This window comes from Vicugna pacos, chromosome 16 (assembly GCF_048564905.1).
Source record: "Vicugna pacos chromosome 16, VicPac4, whole genome shotgun sequence".
Taxonomy (NCBI): domain Eukaryota; kingdom Metazoa; phylum Chordata; class Mammalia; order Artiodactyla; family Camelidae; genus Vicugna; species Vicugna pacos.
In genome coordinates, this window is record NC_133002.1 from 8,140,130 (window position 1) to 8,159,748 (window position 19,619).

At 52.9% G+C, this 19,619-nt stretch overlaps 2 protein-coding genes across 5 annotated transcripts; both read right to left on the reverse strand.

Moving 5' to 3' along the window:
* Positions 1 to 273: 273 nt before the first annotated feature.
* EFNB3 (ephrin B3) lies at positions 274 to 6,436 on the reverse strand. Its single transcript, XM_006218774.4, has 5 exons — positions 5,921 to 6,436; positions 3,413 to 3,705; positions 3,133 to 3,225; positions 2,918 to 3,022; positions 274 to 2,490 (listed from the first exon to the last, which is right to left on the reverse strand). Exons 1-5 carry the CDS (start codon positions 6,040 to 6,042, stop codon positions 2,081 to 2,083), a joined length of 1,023 nt encoding a protein of 340 aa, XP_006218836.1. The 5' UTR covers positions 6,043 to 6,436; the 3' UTR covers positions 274 to 2,080.
* A 1,734-nt stretch (positions 6,437 to 8,170) lies between these two features.
* Positions 8,171 to 19,594, reverse strand: WRAP53 (WD repeat containing antisense to TP53). Of its 4 annotated transcripts, none has more exons than XM_072940401.1 (11): positions 19,516 to 19,594; positions 18,098 to 18,182; positions 17,862 to 17,960; positions 17,487 to 17,598; positions 10,432 to 10,520; positions 10,142 to 10,232; positions 9,900 to 10,032; positions 9,142 to 9,350; positions 8,830 to 8,933; positions 8,548 to 8,682; positions 8,171 to 8,432 (listed from the first exon to the last, which is right to left on the reverse strand). In XM_072940401.1, exons 1-11 carry the CDS (start codon positions 19,517 to 19,519, stop codon positions 8,186 to 8,188), a joined length of 1,308 nt encoding a protein of 435 aa, XP_072796502.1. In that variant the 5' UTR covers positions 19,520 to 19,594; the 3' UTR covers positions 8,171 to 8,185. The 4 variants fall into 4 exon arrangements, with proteins under 4 accessions (XP_072796502.1, XP_015107146.1, XP_031532049.2 ...); XM_015251660.3 differs by lacking the exon at positions 19,516 to 19,594 and adding an exon at positions 18,636 to 18,781 and having other exon boundaries at positions 18,098 to 18,505; XM_031676189.2 differs by lacking the exon at positions 19,516 to 19,594 and having other exon boundaries at positions 9,142 to 9,215; positions 18,098 to 18,505.
* Positions 19,595 to 19,619: the final 25 nt, after the last annotated feature.

Consider the following 19,619-nt stretch of genomic DNA (forward strand, 5'->3'; position numbering starts at 1 on the left):
CTGTGAAAGTATATTCACGTACAGCCCTGTGGCTGTTGGATTTATTGGCAACTCCCACTCTCACCTGGGTCCCTCCCTCCCTCCGACGGAGATGGCTGCCTTCTTCAGCCTTCTCACCAGGCCCCTTACCCACCCCTCCATGCACTGTCCACCTCACCCCTCCAACCCAACAGTCTCCCTAACCCTTGGTTTCATGCAACCCAACCCTCAGCTGGTAAGCGTCTATCCACCAGGTCTCTGTCCCAATTTATGTCCAGTTATTCTCCAGCCTTCTTGTCCACTTTTGAAGTTTTTTATTCTTTTTTTTTTTTTTGGTTTTTTGTTGTTCAAATTTCCCTTTACAGTAAAACTATTGAGGTGACGGCCATACCCCGCCACCTCCCCCATGGCAACATCAACTTCCTGTTCCCTGGAAGGAGCAATTAGAAAAGTCAGGAAGGAGCTGGGAACTACGGCACCAGAGAGATGACTTGACCTCTGGTGGACAAAGCAACCGTCTTGGCTGGTGATTGAGGTGGCCGACGTGGTGCCCAGGGGCAGCTCTGATCTAATGGAAATGAGCTGAGAGGAAACGGAGACGACACCCAACTGTGCACTAGAGGGCAGGAAGAGGTATCAGCTGGTCACTGCAGAAAGAGTGGCTGTTGCTAAGGACCACTGTCAGCTAGACCAGTCAGTAGGCCACCATTTTGGTCACTAAGAAGGGAGATTGTTGAGGTTGAAGGGAGTAGGAAATGGAGGATGTGAGGAACAAGACAGCCATCAGGGTTACTGGGGACAACAGGTGGGTTCTTGGGGTAGTCCTGTTGAGTGACAGAGATTATACTGGGATAGGGGAAGGGAAGAACAAGACAAATTGGGCCTGCCACCACAGATGGCAGTCACCTTAGCTGTCCTAAAAGCAGCACAGAGAACAAGGGAAGGGCGATCCTGGCACGTGCCACTGAACACTAGGAAAATCCTCCTCAGTCCACCCGATCTTCTTAGAGTAAGTTCCAGCTTCCTCCTGAAACAGGAAGTTCTTCCTTCCCCTCCTTCTCCACAGAGTGAGAACCATCCACCTCCCCCCACCCCCCAGACTAAGCCACTTCGGGTTCCAGCCAGACCACTTCCTATTTCAGAAGTGCTACTTCCTGTCCTGGATGAAGGCACTTCCAGTTCCTGCTGCACTGCTTCTGCCACTTCCCAGGCCACTTCTGTCCGGGCCTGATCACTTCTTGTCTGGAGCAAGTCACTTCCTGTCCCAAGTGGCCCCTTCAGCATCAGACCAAGTCCACATGTGTCTCGACTGGTTCATAGCTTGCTACTGGCCACTGGACAAAGCGGGACACTTCTTCTCATGGTAGCTGTCATGACCCAACCACCCCAAATGGCCGGAGTAAGTATGCAGAGGCCTGGGGCAGGGCAGAGGCGGAGGCCTGCTGCCCGCGCCCTGAGCTGGGGTGGAGTGCCAGAGCTTTCCCCATAAGGCCCCCATTTTTGGCAGACTGAGGGGAGTGGTCAGTAAGAAAAGTCAGAAGAGGGAACTGAGGGGAGAAATACTTTGATGCCCCCACCGTGGAGATGGGAGAGGCACAGGATAAGAAGCCAAGAGGGTATAAGGAGATACAGGGAGGAGGATGCTAGGGAAGAGGAACAGACCTAGAGACAGAAGAGAGAGAAAGAGAATGAGAGAGAGAGAGAAGAGAAAAGAGAAAAACAATGAGAGGCAGAAAGAAAGAGGTGGCAACCAAAAGACAGACTGTTCCCACCCCTAGCTCTCAGTGGGTGAGGGGGACAAGGACCCTTGGGTCACGGTCAGAAGAGGGAGCTGAGTCTCTGCCCCCTCCTTCAGGGGAATAGGACCCAGGAACACAGAGACAGAGAAGGGCACACACGGCCAACCAGAGGGCAGGTGCGAGCTTGGTGGAGGTCTTAGGAAATCCTAAAAGTGGAGAAGAGGCAACAGCCAGGGGGAGCAAGGGAGCTGGTGGGGAAAAGGGGGCCGAGGAGATGCTAGAGGTGTCCCTCAAACCATGAATTAAACTGGAGGAGCACCTCCCAAAGGGCTGGATGCAGAAGAGCCAGGTTGGAGGAGCCCTCATACCTTGTAGTAGATGTTTGGAGGGCTCTGTGGGGGCCCATCCTGCACGATGTACACAGGATGCCCATAGTCGCCACTCACCTTCTCATAGTGGGGACAGAAGGGGGGGTCTGCAGCCCCACCGCCCCGCAGAGCTATCCCTAGTTCCCCAGGCTCAGCCTCCCTAGGTCCCATCCCGCCTCCACCCCCCAGGCCCAGAGACCCGCCCCTCCCGAAGGAGCCAGGACCAGGGTGGCGACTCTCCGAAGGCTTGGCCCGCCGTCTCCGCCAACACATGGCACCCCCAGCCCCTGCCACGCCCAGCAAGAGCAGCGCCAGCCCCCCTGCTGCCCCGGCCACTGCGGGCATGCTGGGAGGGGGCAGGGGGCCTTCAGCACCCCGGGAGGTTGCATTGCTGGTGGGGTCACCTGGCAGGGAAGGGGTGAAGGAGGAAAGAGGGGGAGGGGCTGAAGGAGCCACCCTGGCATCTGGACACCCAGCCTTAGGGGTCCCCATGGGCTTTACCAACAGTGCCCAGGCCTTTGGGGACCCACTTCCCCTCCCCCCAATTCCCACTCAGAATCCAGGTGTGTCCATCCCTTCAGCTCTGTGCCAAGTAGTCCTCCCCACTTCTCTGACAGCACTGATTGAAGCACTGACTTGGCTAATTAGTTCTAATTGATTCTTTTCCTCATTTGGCTTCTATTCCCCTCCCACCCTCCCATCCTCTCTTCTCCTCTTTCCTGTATCACCGCCCCCAAAACTGAAGAGGGAGGGAGAGGGTGAAGGCAGGGCAGCTGGGTCCAAGAGCAGAGGAGGCTAGGGAAGGCAGGAGGCTGGACCCCTGATTCCTACCTGCTGTGTTCTCCTTCCCGGGCTCCAGGCTGTGGGCTGCCCCTCGGTCTCTTTCCATGGGCATTTCAGACACAGGCTTTCGGGGGGCAGCCCCTCCTCGGGGACCTGGAGATGGGGAAGACCCAGGAGAGAGGGGCTGAGACAGCAGTCTCCTGACCATAATGGTACTGCCCCAACCCACCTCGGCTCTTAGGAGGTATCCCAGCCATACTCACTTTGTCCCACTCGGAGAAGCACCTTCATGCCTCTGGTGAGGCACACACCTCCCTGCAAGCTCTCCAGGCCTTCTCGGGTCCCATCCGATGTGGCTGGGAGAGAAGAACCAGAGTGAGAAGTTGGCGCTCCAGAGTCCAGTCCCTATTCTGTCTCCATGCCCTGGCCCCAAACTACCCCAGGGTATAAGGGGTCTCTCTTGGTTCCAGTAGTCCCCTCCCTCATCTGCCCTTGATCCCAGGAGCACCTCCCCACTTGACCCTGCCCTGTGCCCAGTAGTACCAATTATGTAGTAATCATGGTGTGAGCGGAACTCGTGGCCCCAGAGGTTAGGGCTATACTCCTGGAACTTGATGGTGAAGCGGAGATCCAGATCTGGCCGATCACAAGTGAGAAGGAGGTTGGGGGCAGGGGGTGCCTCACAGCGCCGGCCCTGGGCACCCCCTACCAGATACAGCTTGTAGAACTCATAATTAGGAGAGGAGTGGGGGCCAGGAGGCCGGGCCCGGGGGCAGAGCAGGTCTAGCCGGTCCCCAATCTGAGGGTAGAGCACGTAACCACCCTCTGCCTGGAACCTATGGGGAGGAGGGCGAGGTGGACAAGGAGAAGAGGTGTCAGAGGTCTGGATCCCAGAGCTTTGCCTCCCTCACCCCACTTCCTGGCAGGACAGCCTTTGTCTGAGCAGAGTGTCTATTCTGACAGAACAGGGACTAAAGACTCTGGAAGCTCACGTCGGAAGCAGCAGGAAGCCAGGCTCAGAGGTCTCTTGCCCCTTGGTGTGCCCAAATGCACTCTTCAGCCCGCCCTCGCCACATGCACACTGCCATCTCTCGCTCCATCACCAGCCCTGTTGCCATGGCAACAGGATGCCAGTTACCAAGGAGCTGGCCTCTCTGGAACCACAGAGCCCACCCCTCCCAGGTGATTTCACTATTCCACAGCAGTCAACCATGGGGCAGAGCCTCCCCTCCCCCAGGCCACCACTGAATTTCAGGGATTTCAGGGCAAAGAGGGCAGGATGGGGGAGGGGATATGAAGGGTAATCCAGACCAGTGTCCCAAGTTAGCCAGGCAATGTGACAGGAGGCAAATGTCTGGTCTGACAATGGCCCTAAATGGGGCTAATGGGAACCAGGATCTGTGGGAAAGCTGCCCCAGATATTTCCCTGCTCAGTACCCCTTCTTCCCCCAGCCCCTGGTGTCACACTTCCTAGGAAAAGTGTCCTATTGCTTTGGAATGGAAGGAGTTGACTTTTCTACCCATAGCCAACACAAGCCCACATCTCCCATAGCCCAGGCAGCCCCTGGGCCAGTACAGCCACTACGTGCCAGCAACTACAGCCCCTCCCTGTGCATTAATGGTCGACAGGGTCTCAGAACTTGGTCACAGGGGATTGCTGCTTGCTACCTTCCCAGACTCCCAAATAACCCACTCCATCCCACACAACACCCCAAAGAGCTCCCAGAACACCCTAACTCCCTTTTCTCAACTCTATCGGAATCAGCCTAACTTACATCCTCACACTGCACCTGATACTCCAACTGCTTCTGGGAGTTGGTGGGTAGGAGACTGAGAGGGGAAAAGACATTTGAGATTAGATCCAAAGAGATATGGGTGGGAGGCCAGGGAAGGGAAATAGGAGGGAAGTTGTGAAGTAAAGAGAGAAAGAAGAATATTCCTAGTTCTCCTTTAACGAGCGTATAGTAAATTCAGACACCTCACCTCTAATCTTCATAAAAGCTGTAAGGATTGAGGATACAAACTCAGAAAGGTTAAGTGACTTGCCCAAGGCCACACAGCAGAAAGCAGCAGGGCTAGGATTAAGACCTAGACTTTGATGAGTTGCAAAGCTGGCCCTCTCCCCATGGCTCACACAGCCTCCCCAGGGAAGGAGGAAGTTTTCAAAACATAGAACTTTTTGCTAATAGGGAGTGGGGTCTGCAGGGAGGCAAGGGACCCAGATGACCTCCCAAGGGTTCTGTCCTACTCTCTGTGGCTTGAAGTTTCATCTGACCCCTGGCCTTTTTTCAGAGCAAAGCAAGCATGCCATGAAACAGAGGGTTTGGTGGAAGAGTTTGCGGCAAAGATGCGGGAGGGAGCGAAGGAGTCCTCAGGATTCCAGATGCAACAGGGAAAGAGGGGGCTATAGGGGGTTCCAGGCTTCTTCTAGAAATAAGTCCCCAAGCCAGGAAGGCAGGAAAATCTGGTCGGGAAATTGTTCCGCCAAGGGATCACGGACCCTCTGGCTGTGGGCAAGAGTTGGGAGACAGACTGTGAAGAAGAGTCAGAAAGCCTTGGAGGAGTTGTCCCCAGAGCCCCCAAACTGAGCCCCCTTCCCTCCCATCTCCACCACTGAGTCCCTTCTGGGAAGGGAGGCACCCTGCCCTTCCTCTCAGCGCCTCAGCAGCACCTACTCAGCTGCTCTCCTGAGAGCTGACATTAACCAGGCTCCCTCTAAGCCCAGCCCCCCACACCGCACAAGTCTCCCACAAACCCAAATAACCACTCCACTGCCCTCCTGGCTACCCATGAACTTTTCAGATCCTTGCCCCTTGGGGGTCTTTCAAACTCTTGACACATGGCTATCACCACCCACATTCAGCTCTGGGTGCCACCCGTGAGTCTGGCTCCCAGGATCACCTCTGTCTGGTTACCCATCAGCTCACATCAGAGCACCAGCACCCTCCCTCCAGCCTCCTCCCAGCTCGGAGAACCCAGCCCCCAAAGTCCCCAAAGCTTCCATAGTCCCTGCCCAGAGGGTGTGGGGTCTCCCCAACCCCAGCCGCTCACCTCTTATTTGCCGAATTCCAGTAGACAGGTTCCAGGCTGAGCCCAGACACCAGCCCCCAAAAACCGAGCATCAGCAGGGCCCCGACTCGCACGCCCCCCGGCCCAGAATGGGGGGCCCCCATGACCCCGCCAAGGCCTGGGGGGCGGGGCACCAACTCCCCCAAAGTCGCTCACCCTCTGGGGTGACTGCTTGGCTGCCCTGGCTATTCTGCCCCGACCACCCGGGTGGCTGATGCCCCCCGCGCTCCCACGCGGACCCGCTTCCTGCTCCGCCCGCGCCCCCGCTCCGGAGCGCTCAGCCCGCAGGAGCCCTTCCAGGGGCCGTCTGCAGGCGCCCTACGCCCCCGGCCCACGCGCCAGCACCCCGGGATCTGTGAGCGGGCCTAAGTGGGGGACTGGGGGAGCCGGGGGCCGGGCGGGGGCGGCATGGGGCGCCGGACGAGGGAGCCGGGAAGGGGACGCCGAGCCGGAGCCCCAGCCGAGCCGGGATTGAGGGCAGCGGGCTAAGGGAGGAAACCAGTCCCGAGCCCAGGAGGGGGGAGTTAAAGGAGAGGCGGGGAGGGGGAGAGGATGGCGGAGGGAAAAACCGGAGCTGGAGCCCGATCGGAGCGGGCGGCAGGATCCCGCAGCCCACGCCCCCCACACCTCCCTCACCTCGCGCACCTCCTGCCCAACGAGCCGCCTCACCCTGCCGCCCCGCCTCGCTCCCCGGCGCAGTCTCTCACGCCCCCTTTGTCTCTGAGACTCTCCGTCTCTGGCTTAGTTTCTGCCCGTCTCCCCTCCTGCCCTCAGATCGCCGGAGCGGTTGGAATCTTCCTCCCTCTCAAATCCAGACAGGCTCTCGCCCTCTCCACCCCGAGGAACCCAGCCCCTTTCGCTCCCGCAGCCTCCTCCTCCCCCATCCCAAAACACCGCTGCTCCCGAGAGGTCTGGAGAGAATAATAATAACCTTGAGGGCTCTGCACTTTACGGAGTGGGCTGAGTTGATCGTCTCGACTACCTATGTGAAGTGGGAGGGGCAGAGCTCAAGGATCCCCATTTCAGTGACGAAGAAACTGAGGCTCAGGGAGGCCCCGTGACTTGCCCAAGGTCACACTGAGAATCTGGAATAACGCTGGAAACCATACCCAGGATCCTGAACTCCCACTCCTGGGGTCCGTTTGGTCACAGCCTCCTGGACCCTTTACTGCTGTCTGGGGTTGGTGAAAGGCAAGCGATCAGAGGGTAAAGTTGGGCCCTTCTTGGAGGGTTTTGGGGAGAAACTGGGCTGGGAGAGGAAAGGGAGTACCTACAACCCCAAACCCGCATTCAGCCGGAAGGGCTGTTTCCAATTATCCTGGGGGAAGGGAGGATTTGCCTTTTTGGGTGTAAGAACTCTGGCTTTCAGCACCTCTGGGCAGAGGTGACATTCCTCTCCCCTCTCAAGTCGTCACAGGCCTCCTGTCCCTTCCCTTTGATTGTGAGGTCCAGAATCAAATCCCCTACTGACTATCTCTTCAGAGACCCCCTTCTGTGTTTAGCAAGGCGTGGGGGGTGGAGGGAGGGAGGAGCAACTTCTAGAAATAACATACCCCCACCCCCCAAAGACAGAGCGGATAAATGGAGAAAACAGGAGACCAGTGACAGCTGCTGAATGAAAGACTCTCGCCCTTGTCCTGCATCTAACGGGAATACAGAATGTGACGTCTGTGTTTTTCGGCACCTTTACTCTTTCATGTGTGCCCTTGACTCAGGCTACTCAGTCACCTGCCTACTGGGGGAGTCCAGGGGAGGGGAGGCGGTCCTCTGGCTCCCCTTCCCCCAGAGCTGAGTAATGGTCCCTCTGCTGCTGGATGATGGTAAACAGTGTTGAGCAGGAGTGAGCGGGTGTCTTGTCTGTCACTGTCTGCACAGTCTCACACAGTCACACCCAACAGTCTGACACACAGCTCCTGCCACTCCTGTTTAGCCACACTCACCCTGACCCCTGCCGCCCCCACCTTAGGAGTCAGATTCCAAACAGGTTCCCCCCTTCAGTTTACCAGGTTGCCTAGCAACCACCCAGTCAATGGCATGAAACCCCACCCCCAATCACTTGACTTCACACCAAGATCAGCGGCCCCATTGGCTCCTGCCTTGTCCCACCTCTCCACCCTGGTTTCAGGAATAATATGCCAGTCCCCACTGCAGCTGGACCAGGGAGCCCACCAGTACCCATCCCAGCCCCATGTCCATCATTTGCCTCCCCAAGCAGGCACAAAGACGTTAGGATCATATCAAAGCTTTTTATATAAACTTGCCCACACCTCTGTCTGTCTCTCCCTGTCCCTTCTCGCCCTGGTGAGCATCAGAAATACTGGTGTCTGGGTCCCCCCCACACCACCAGAGCTGAAGCTGACATTCAAGGTGGACGTGGCGCATGGAGAGCAGGGGAAGGTCCACCTCCTCCTCCCCCTCGTCTCCACTCTCTGTGGGCTCTGGAAACACACGCTGACCGGAGGCAGTGGCCAGCAGAGGCAGGCTCGGGTGCAGGCTGGAGGGAGAGATGCATAGTGCCTGTCAGCACCCTGAGCCAGGATGCTTGCTCCCTCAGGGGTTTATCTCCCTCCCCAACCCGAGCCCCCAAATCTGTAGAATTAACTGAAGACCTCACTCCATTGGTGCAGTCCTTCTGGGGCAGAAAACTCAGCACTGGCTCCGGCTTCCCCTCATGCCTAGCCCCGCTGATGTCCCACACAGAGACCGCCCCGCTAGTGCTGCCGCTCACCAGGAACTGCCCGGTCCTGGGAAGAGAGGAGAGGCTTGCTGGCATGGAGTCATCACCCCTGGGGCAGGGACCCCTCACACCCACAGGCTGGGACCCTACAGTTGGGCTCTGGCATCCCTGGGGGCATCGAGGCCCCAGGCAGGAAGGACCCAGGATCACTCACGGGTCCAGATCAAAGTAAATGCGCTGATTGGTGGTCACTTCACGACTCAGGGACCACAGTGGGTGACCAGGCTGCCGGAGATCCCAGCACAGAAGCTCGGCATCCTGAGGTCAAAGAACAGGGGCTTAGAATCGTTTCTACCCTCCAATCCCCTACGCCCAAGACATCCCAGCTTCCCTCAAGGTTGACAGGCACTCCTTTAGCTGGGTTGATTTTTTTTTCCCCTCACACCCATCTCCCAACACAGTACAGACTACATCCCCACTCCCGGCTGCTACCCCCTTGATTGGGATCTCAGAACATGACCCCTACCTTCCGGGCTCCTGAGAAGAAGCGGTTGCCATCGGGGTGAAAGCAGAGGTGGGTGATGCCCCCTTTGTGCCCTCCTAGCAAGGCGAGAGGGGAGCCATCATCCCAGGCATACAGACCCAGGGAGCGGCCATAAGAGCCACAGGCATAGAGAGGCTGGGCTGGACTGAAGGCTATGCAGGAGATGATGCCACTCTGGCCCTGCTTTTTTGCTAGAAAGGGAAGGAACAAAGTGGGAGAGAGGGCAAGAGCGCCCAGCGTTAACCAGGCTAATCAGAGTGCACCTCCATCTCCTGTCCCAGAGCCCATGTGCTGGACTCAGTGTCTGTTGTTTTAAGCAGAATGAAAATCTTTGATGTCCCCTAGATCCTTCTATCCCCACCAAGCACCTAAAGGTCCAAGCCCCACTTCGTCCCTCTCAAACCTGTTTTTCCTTGAAGGGGTGGAAAGCTGAAGGCTTACAGGAAAATGGAATTAGCTTCACCTCCAGTTTCCCAGAGACACCAAGATTTTGGAGACCAAAAGGTACACAGCCAACAGGGCATGGGCTCAGGAGTGAACCAGCTCTTAACCCAACAGTTGACCCTGGGAAAGTTTCTTTCCCTCCCTGAGTCTGTTTTCTCCTCTGACTACTGGGCAGACTGCCTCCCAGGGATGTACTGAGGATGACGTGAGCCCCCTGGCTCACACAAAGCCCCTTTGCACATTGCACATGGCAGGGCCTTTTCTTTTCTCCTCCCTCAGGGGCTCAGACTACTTACCAAACGTGGCTCGGACCTCGCAGTCGCGGCCGGGCCGGGATGTGGAAAACACACGCACTGCCCGGTTGAAGCCACAGAAGAGCTGGGAGCCGTCGGGGGAGAAGCAGAGCGAGTGGGCTGCCGTCAGCTCATCCTGGGGGCAGGAAAGGGCTGAAAACAGGCCTAGCAAAGAGCCTCAGCCATTCCTGAGGAAGGAGAGCTGGGCCAGGATGAGCCCCGGGGCTGGGCAGGCAGGCCCTTACCAGGTGATTGTAGGAGCGAAAGGAAGCCCGGAGCTGTCCAGTGAAGGCATCCCAGATGTGGATCGGGTTCTCCCGGCTGCTGCTGGCCACGCTGAGAGAGACATGGACACTGAGGCCCTGGTGCTGTCAAAGGAAGGGGAGGAAGCCAACTGACCAGCCCTCTCAGCTCACATCTGAAGGGCACACCAAGCTTTCCTCCTCCCAAGACCCCTGGCAGCCCCTGATTCTCTCTCTCAATAGAGGGTCCCCTTGAAATGGGGGGGAGGGGACAGGCAAAAGACATCACTTACTAGGAGGTGTCTGGCTGGGCTGAAGACATCAGAGAATACCAGCAGTAATCATAGATGGTGTCGCCTTCCACCATTCGAAGGACGGGAGCCTGGACAGAGATGCAGGAATGCCTGGGTCACTGGCAGGAAAAGGAGGCCACTCGGACCTCGAGCAGTTTTATGGCAGGGGGAGACGTCTGCGGGCACTTAACCAGGCAGGAGACAGCAGATGGGGCCCACATGAAGTACAGAATCTTGACCTCAAGGACCAGCTCAGACTTTAATGTCAGATTTGGGCCACCAAAGGCCTTACAGATTTATCCTTTTGCTTTTTCAACACTTGGAGAGGAAAAAATAAGCAATATCCCAACCCAGAGACAAAGAACCAACCAACAAGACGGATATCTACCGAGAACCTCCCAGGTGCCATTTGACAGCTTTAAAAAAGTTATTCAACAGTTCAAACATGCAAAGAAGTATTAAAACAATACTTCTTTGCATGTGCCTCCTCCACCCAGCTGAAGACACAGTCAAAACCGCTTCCCAGTGAAACTCTCCCTCAGAGGTACACAGTATCCTGAATTTATCATTTTTGTGTTTCTTTAGGAAGGTTTTCCTACAGAGAAAATACAACATATAGAATTGTCTTGCATGCCTTTAAACTTAATATTAATGGTATCAAGGTGTACGCACCCCAGCACAATTGTAAGATTTACGGGGACAGGCTGAGCTCAAATTCATACATTTTCTCTGCTCCACAGCACTTCACTCACCCATCCTTTCCCTGCTGACAGTCACTGATGTTTTTCCAAGTTTTGGAGAGTGTGCTTTAACATTCTGGTACACATGTGGGAGGGTTTCTCTGCAGTTTCTGCTACAGAGGGAGATTACTGGGCTCCACGGTATGCGCTCTGCCAACTTTACTAGATCGTGTCACATTTTTTCCCAAAGTGCTCATCCGGACTCACTCTGCCCTCAGCAGCATGTACGAGTGCCTGTTGCTCTGCCTCATCTTGATGTTGCCAGACTTTCAAATTTTTCTCAATTTGAAGGCTGTGAAATGGTATTTCATTACGATATAAATTGGCATTTCTCGTTACCAGTGAAGTTAAGACAGTTTTCTGTTTAAGGGCATCTTTTCACAGTCTTGCTCAGTTTTCTTCTAGGCTGTTGTCGTTTTCTTACTGACTTGAAGGAAATCTTTAAATCAATTGGGTACCAGTCCTTTGTCAGTTATCTGCTGGCCCTGGCAGTGATGTCACCCGGCCGTGACTCTTTAGGGTCCACTTCTCCCCTCTGAAGCCTTGCACCCTACTGCCTGGTGGCAAACTCCACCTGGGCATCCCAAAGGCTCCTCAGACTCAAAGTGACTGGAAAAGACCCAGCCCTCTGCCTTCAAACCTGCTGCTCCCTCGAGCTCCCCAGCCACTTTTTAAGCCTTAAGTCTGAGCACCTTGACAGCTACTCCTCTCCACTCCCTTCCCTCTTCTGGTCCAACGCACAGCCAGATCTTGCCAATTCCATTTCTGAGGTTCTCTCGAATCTGCCCCCTCGCCTTCATTTCCATGTGACGCCACTGCCTTCTTGCTGACATTTCTACACGTTCCCCAGGGCTTCCTGCACCCCACACTCCAACCTGCCCTTCCAGTTTCCACTCTGCAGCCACACCAAGGCCTTAGAGACCTTCTTAAATTGGATTCTGCACAGCATCACTCTCCAGCTTAAAACATCTCAATGACTCCCCAAAACCCTCAGTATAAAACCCAATCTCCTTACAAAGCCTTCCCTTACCAGGCATCTATCCCACACCCCACTCTCAAGGCTCATCTGTGTTCACTCCTGTGAAATCTCCAAATTCCATCATCCTGACTCTCAGTTCCTAGAAGGTGCCACCTTGCTACACTCCTGAACTTTGGGCTTTCATGCACACCAGTCTCTGAGTCTGGAATGTTCAGCCTTCACTTTCCCCAACAACTCCTCCTGGCTGAATCCTAATCATCCTTTGGGTCTCTTAGACACTTCCTCCCCTGGGAAGCCTCCCAGACCCCTTGAGCTGAGCCGGGTGCTACACTCCATGTTCCCAGAGCCCTCTGTGCCCTTCACAATCTATGAGAAGACAGGAATCAGGTCTGCCCCACTCACCACTGTTTCTCCATCACCTAGTGTATAATCAGCAGTCAACAGACATTGTATTCATGGGAAAGTGGAAACAGGAGACTGTTCCAGTAACATACGGCCAAAAATAATTGGACCTTGAATTAAAACAGGGGCAGTGGAGTGAAGTAGATGGATTAGACAGATTAGGTGGACTTAATGGGATTTGGTAATTAACTGGATGTGGGGGTTAGGGAAAAGGAAGATTAAAGGATGAGACTCTGGCTTCTGGTGTGGAAACCTGAGATCACCAAGATGGTGGAAGGACTTAGGGTGCACAGGAGGGCCAAGAGGTGCCAAGGTCCTCCGGTGAGTTAGGGAGAAGCAAACAGCATAAGCCTCAAAGGCCAAGTTTTTACCAAGAGAAAAAGCAATTATCTGAATATTGTATTTGAAAATAAGGACACCCCGTCCCCCACTTCAGATCTGTAGGGCACAGAGGATGCACGTTCTCCCCTGGAGAGGGTGACAGGAAAGTGAAGGCCTCAGGCAAGAGCCACAGAGTAGGAAGAATACTCAGGGAAGACGCAGGGGAGTTAGAAATAGGAGTTTCAGAAAGCTCTGTGACAAGGCAGAGAAGGGAGGGGAGGAACTGGGAAACTGCCAGGAAGAAGTAGGAGACTGATGTGTGAAAATGCCCAAAAATATCTTCCCCCAATTTCCCCACCTATATAGATTTTTATCCATTTCCATACTAAACATGCAGACATTAAAAATGAAAAAACCTAATGAGTGAGGTTGTGATAAAACTGGTACTCATACTGCCAACAGCAGTAATAAGGAAAAAAAGTAGCAGTAGCACAAAAATCTTTTGAAAAAAATTGACTACCTGTATCACAAGACATATCAAATATGCTGACACTCTCAAACCTAGCGTATTTCTTACTTATAAAATGTATCTGTGTCTGAAGAATCTCCATCAAAACACATAGAGATGTTCACTGAAAAATAATTTATGATATAACAATCCTGGAAACAACCCTAAAGTCCAAAATAGGGGAACAGGTAAGAAAATTATCATAGGCACTCAGTGCATTATCATATACCATTAAACGTGGTAACTGTGAAGACTGGAGCACCATGGAAAACATTTACAGTACGATTGTTAAGAGAAAAAAAAATGCAGTATACAAAACCATCTACCATGGGATTAAAACCACACAGAAAGCTTCAGTACTTGGACAGAGCTTAGAAAGACTAGAAAAACTCACAAGGGCTGAATTTTGTAGCATGGAGGGTAATGATGAATCTTCCTTTTTTAACATTCTCATTTCTCTCTTTATTTAAAATTTATTTTTATTTTACTTTTTATAATGGAAGTACTGGGGATTGAACCCAGGACCTTACGCATGCTAAGCAGTCGTTTTACCCCTGAGCTATACCCCCACCCACTAGCATTCGCATTTCTTTTACAGGGGTTTGTGCAATATTCAACCTCTCACATCTCCAGCCTCCTCTAACCATCTCTGCTCCTGAACTCTTTCAGGCTGTCTGTACCACGCCCACCTGGCCCTGGTTTCTGGACACCACTGGTTTCTGTACCAGGAACCAGGGCTAGGAGTCCTTACAGCTTGAACAGAGAACTCACATGTCTGCAGCCACCTCCGCTCTCACAGAGCTGCATGTTAGGCAGGCGTTTAGGACCATGCCCAGAACTGGGCACCCTTCTTTCACCATCGAGACCTGCACTCCCACTAACCTCAGGCACTAGAGAAGTCCCAGTCTTCTGGGCCATCTAGGTTCCCTATCACCTGTCTGCTACTCAACACACGCCCTTATCAGCTCCAACCCCACACTCCTCCCAACCCCTCCTCCCCCACAAATTCTTTCCCCTTGGCCCCTGAAATTCCTATTGTAGCATCTTAAAACTTCCTTATTTCACATCTTCTCAGAATGCTCCGTCCATCCACCTAGACTTGACCGGCCCTCGCTGACCCTGTGGCCTTCTCAAGCTGAAATGCTTTTAATTCTCACTCCCCTCCCCAGTACAATCCTCAAGGACTGGAGGTGAGTGGATGTCAACCACTTGCTCCTTACTAGCATTTCCAAATCCTTCCACCTCCCCAACTCTACCTCCTCTGCAGTTCTGCCAGTCAGACTAGCTCCTCCCTTTTGTCTCTCTCCCTCAATCACTGAGACTTTCTCTCCTGGGCACTGTCTCAGTGCCCGCACTGATATTCCTGTTATTCCTGCTGACTTTGAACTTGCTGTTCTCTCTACCCATCATATTCTTCGTCCAAATATCAGGCTGGCTCACTCCCTGACTTTCTCAGGTCTCTCTGCTCCAATGTCACCTTAGTAGTGAAGTCTTCTCCGACCCCTCCCTTTTAAAGTTGCAATTAATTCCCCCAATCCTCCTCTCTGCTTCATTGTTCTCCATGGCACTTGTCAGATAGATATTTTACTTTGTTATTTCTTTATTGCCTGTTTCCCACACTAGAACAGAAGCTTCATGAGGACAGGGACTTGTGTCTGTTTTGCTCCTGACTGATCCCCAGCACCTAAAACAGGCCTGGCACACAGAACAGGCTCAAGGAAAATGTGTCAAATGAATGAATCAATGAGAGAATGAATGAAAACATCCCACACCCTGGCCTCTGCCATCCTTTGGCTTCCTCAGCACCCACAACAGTGACCTTCACTCTGCACCCGCCACCCCCTCCCACAATCGAGTCATCACCACAGCCTCCAATCCACTCAGCTCCCTTGCTCTGCTATATCTACCACAACAATTGTCCAACTTCATCAAAAACCCATTTACAGTCGGTTTTCCCACTCATTTTACATTCTGATCAACCATGACAGGCACACCCCCGTAAACACCCTCAAAACCCCCCAGGTCCTTCTCTCCCGGCAAACCCCAACCAGACCTCCCAGCCCAAGCTTGCACTCAACTAACACCAAGGACAACCAGTGTGTACTGCACACTTACTACAGGCCAAGCACTGTTGTAAGACTTTACACTAATTCTTCTCATTGTCAGCACAGCTCTGAGGTGGGTGCTATTATCCTCCTCATCGTAAAAAAGAGAAACCATAGTCAACTGTTGGGGAAAGATGCACAGCCACGCCCACCAGTCTCACTTTAAGTGGCTGACACAAATTTCCAGTGGGCACTGAGCAAAGAATAGCCATACTACCACGTTCCATGGTGGTTTTGATTTTCTCCTCCCCAGGACTGATCGTTTCACATCTGCTGTCTCCCTGCAAACCTCTTCCTTCAGCTGATAACTTCCCTTTCTGCTCCAATGAGCAGCCAAGAGACAGAGATACCCCAATCTTCCAACAACCAAACTGCTGGCTCTGACTGCACCCTCTGCCCTCCTTCCTACCGCGAGGAAGGATTTTGCCCCTATTAAAGTCCAGTCCTCAAATGTGCTCTGGACCATCTTCACCCGGCCACAGAGACTTTCACCCCCACCTCTCTCCTCCAGCAGTAATTCCTCCCTCTCTACTGGGTTATTCCTGACCTCACAGGAGCATCCCGTTAGTCTTTCTTTGGCCCCACATTCCCTCTGGTCACCATTCCATTTCTCAGCTCCCTTTCACAGGAAAACACTTTTTAGGAATTGTTTCTTCCACCCACTCTAATCGACTTCTGCTTCTGTCCCTTCTTTCAAAGTGCTCTTGTCGAGGTCACTGAGATCTTCCCGGGTCATTCTCTAAATTTGCCCTCACTCTTAACAGTGTCAGACATGACTCTTTGCCTCCACTTTTGTGATTTCTCCAGCATCCACCTCCACAGGCTGGGGCACTCCGGGCTCTGCACAAGCCTTTCCTCATCCATCTACACTCTCGTGAGATACCATTGACAAGACACCATCGACAAGACACCATCGACACGCTTTCCCACTTCCAAAGTATATCCCTAGCGCCCTTCTCAAAGTCTCCCCTCAGCTTTACATTCCACATTTAAGGGACCTAAAAACCTTTGACTTCTGTCTCAATACCTCTTCATATCCTGTGAGTAAAATGCACCCCCATCCACCCCATTGATTTCCAAGTCCTACGAAATATACTTCAAATCCACCCACATCTCTCTCTCCTGACACCACTCTAGCCCACGCCAACATCATTTCTCGCCTGGCCCAAGATAAGTGCATCCTAATGAGTCTCCACTCTTGCCCACTCACAATCCATTCTCTAAACTTCAGCCATCATTTCACTTTTCTCTTTTAAAACTCTCCCATGGCTTCCCAAAGCACTCCAAATGCCCTACCCACAAGATCCACTTCTCCAACCTGACCACACTTTCCACCCACTGGCCTCAGTCCAGGCAAATTGGCCTTCTTTCTGCTCCTTGAATACACAAAACTCTTTCCCAGCTCTGGGTCTTTGTAGCATCTTTGCCTCTTCCTGGAAAGCTCTCTCTACAGCTCTTCATATGACTGACCTCGTCATTCCTCACATCTCAGCTCAAATGTCTCCTTTTCAGAGAGCCCCTCCCTGACCACTTTATCTAAAGTGGGATCCTCTAGGTAACCTCTTCTCATTCTATTTCCTTCACAGCATGTCTTATAATCCATAGTGAACTTCATTACTCATTCGTTTACATGCTTGCTGTCTATCTCCCACCCAAGAAAGCAAGTCAGCTCTTCATCTGTCTCATGTATCACTTTATCCCAACACCAAACACAGTAACTAACTTACCGGTAGTCATTCAATAAATATCTGCAAGTTAATTAAAAACTACAGTGAGAAATCCACTACTCTTTTACAGAAAACACATATTCCTTACTAAAGAATGACAAACATCTCTTTAAATCATTTTAGAATTCAGGGCAGAAAATACTACCTGGGGAAACTCATGGTGAAGAAACATCCTGCCTGTGAACAGGAAACATGTGGACTGTACTTTCTCCACCCCCAGAAGGTCTTAAATGTGCAGTGCCTGATGAAGGGGCAGTTAGCCCCTACCCTTACCATTTCTGCATATTCCAGCGGCTCCCCCTCACTGTACAGCTCTGGGGGCAGGTTATATATCCGCAGGATGTTATCTGCACTATTGGTCAAGATGCAGGAACCATCAGGGGCCCTAGGAGTAGGAAAGAGAAAGCTGGACAGACCTGTATTTTCCAAGTGTAGGGCTCCGGCTAAGCTGATCTCTGGGATAGGTAAGCACCCTCAAGACCCTGAGGGAAGTAAAAGACACACAGTCCTAGATGAAATTTAAGCTCAGTCCAAGAGGAATTCTTACTCCCTCTCCCACCATGGTGGATCCTTCTCCCAGATAACTGGGCTGTTTTAAGCTGGAAGTCCTGGGTGTGATTTTCTCCCTGCCCAGTTACCCTTACTTACCACTTACAGCCTTTCAAAAAGTTCTCAGGTTGGGTGCTGAACTCTGACCAGGAACCACTGAGAAACCGAGGCAACTGGGAGAAGTGGTAGTTCCAAGTGCTGGAAGGAAGACAGGGAGTACAACAAACCTGGATCGCCAAAGTGGAAATGGGCCTGGAGAAGTGGGGCGGGCGGATAAGGTATATCTCACACTTCCAATCTCCTCGGATTCCTGAGCCAACTGCATCACCACTTACGTGTATCTCTCATCCTCCGGAGCAGGTTCCTCAGACACACCTTCCAAGTTTTCTCCGGCCCCCAACTCTGGCCTGTTCGTTTCTTCTGCAGGAAGGTTCGCATTTTCAGAAAGTTCTTGCTCCTCCATTCGAGGGCTCAACTCACTAGGAATACCACACCCTGCTTCCAGGGGAGTGGAGAGAGAAGCCGGGTCCCCCTCCCCCAGCTCCTGGGCCACAGCTGAGCCAGCCATGCTATCTGGGGACATCCGGAGCGGATCATCCCCATCGGGTAGTGGTGGTGGCATCAGTTCAGGGTCTGTATTTTTATCCATCGGGGAAGCCTGAGGAGAGAGACGGTCTGGAACTGGGCCCTGGTCTGAAGGAAGGCAGTCCGGAGCTAACAGTGGCGCCTCCGGTGTCTTCATACTGCAGAGAAAGCGCGGCAGACATTGGCCGCGGCCAGGCAACTCTCTTCCTGCCGGCTACCAGCTGCCCGACGCGGCCGAGACTGCTTCAAAGTTCGCAAGGATCGGGACGCATAACTGGAGAAACCCACCTGTGCCTTCCTTCTTTTCCCGGGAGGGGGCCAGAAGATATCCCCTCCCCCGGAAGACTAGGCTAACAAGCCTGCAGCAATTAATGGAAAGCACAACGTTCCTCAGCCCTGTGGGTCGCTACGCACCACCTGCTCTCGCGGGATTTGAGCCCATCTTTCGATTGGACCTCGGTATCCCGGATCAGATTTCGCGGGCCACCCACGGAGGGGCGGGGCAGGGGCGTACCAGATCATGGGGTGTAGTTCCCATCAAGCCCCGGGGCTCCTAATGGCTGCTGGGAGTCGTAGTCCGAAAGCTTCTGTTTGGGCGAGAAGTGCCTGTGCTCCCCCTGCCGTCTTGCGCGGTCATTCTGAAAGCACCTACTCCCATCCCCAACCTGCAGAGGGCGCTAGCGCCATATTTCATTTTACAGGTTTTGACTCTTTTGCATCTCATTCGCTAAATTCCTCAGACCTTCATCTCTTTTCATTCATTCAGTAAGTACTTATTATTGAGCTCTTACTTGCTACCCAGTACTGTACTAGGCACTGGGAAACACGACAACGAATAAGATAGTATATAAGATCCCTGTGTACTTAAGGCAAAGAACAAATCATTTCAGAAAACGGTAAGGGCTGTGAAGGAAATTAAATAAGATAGTGTGATATAGCGTATCTAGGAGTATAAGTTAGACTGGGACATTAAGGAAGACACCTTCCTAAAAGATGACATTTTAGCTGATTAGTAAAAACTGCCTAGCTATCTAGGAGTGTTCCAGGTAGAGGGAATATCAAGTGCAAAGGCTTTCTTCCTTTTATCTTCTATTTGACACATTGGCAGAAGTCTTCCAAGATGGTTTCCACCAATTCTGCCCTCCTGGCTCTGGTTTGTCGAACTTACCCATTCCGGTCTGTAGCTACCGTAACAATAAGGCGAGAGTCCTGACTCTCTCCACATCCTCCTCTTTTACTCTCCGTTCCCATCGCCTCCGCCCTCAGGGTAAT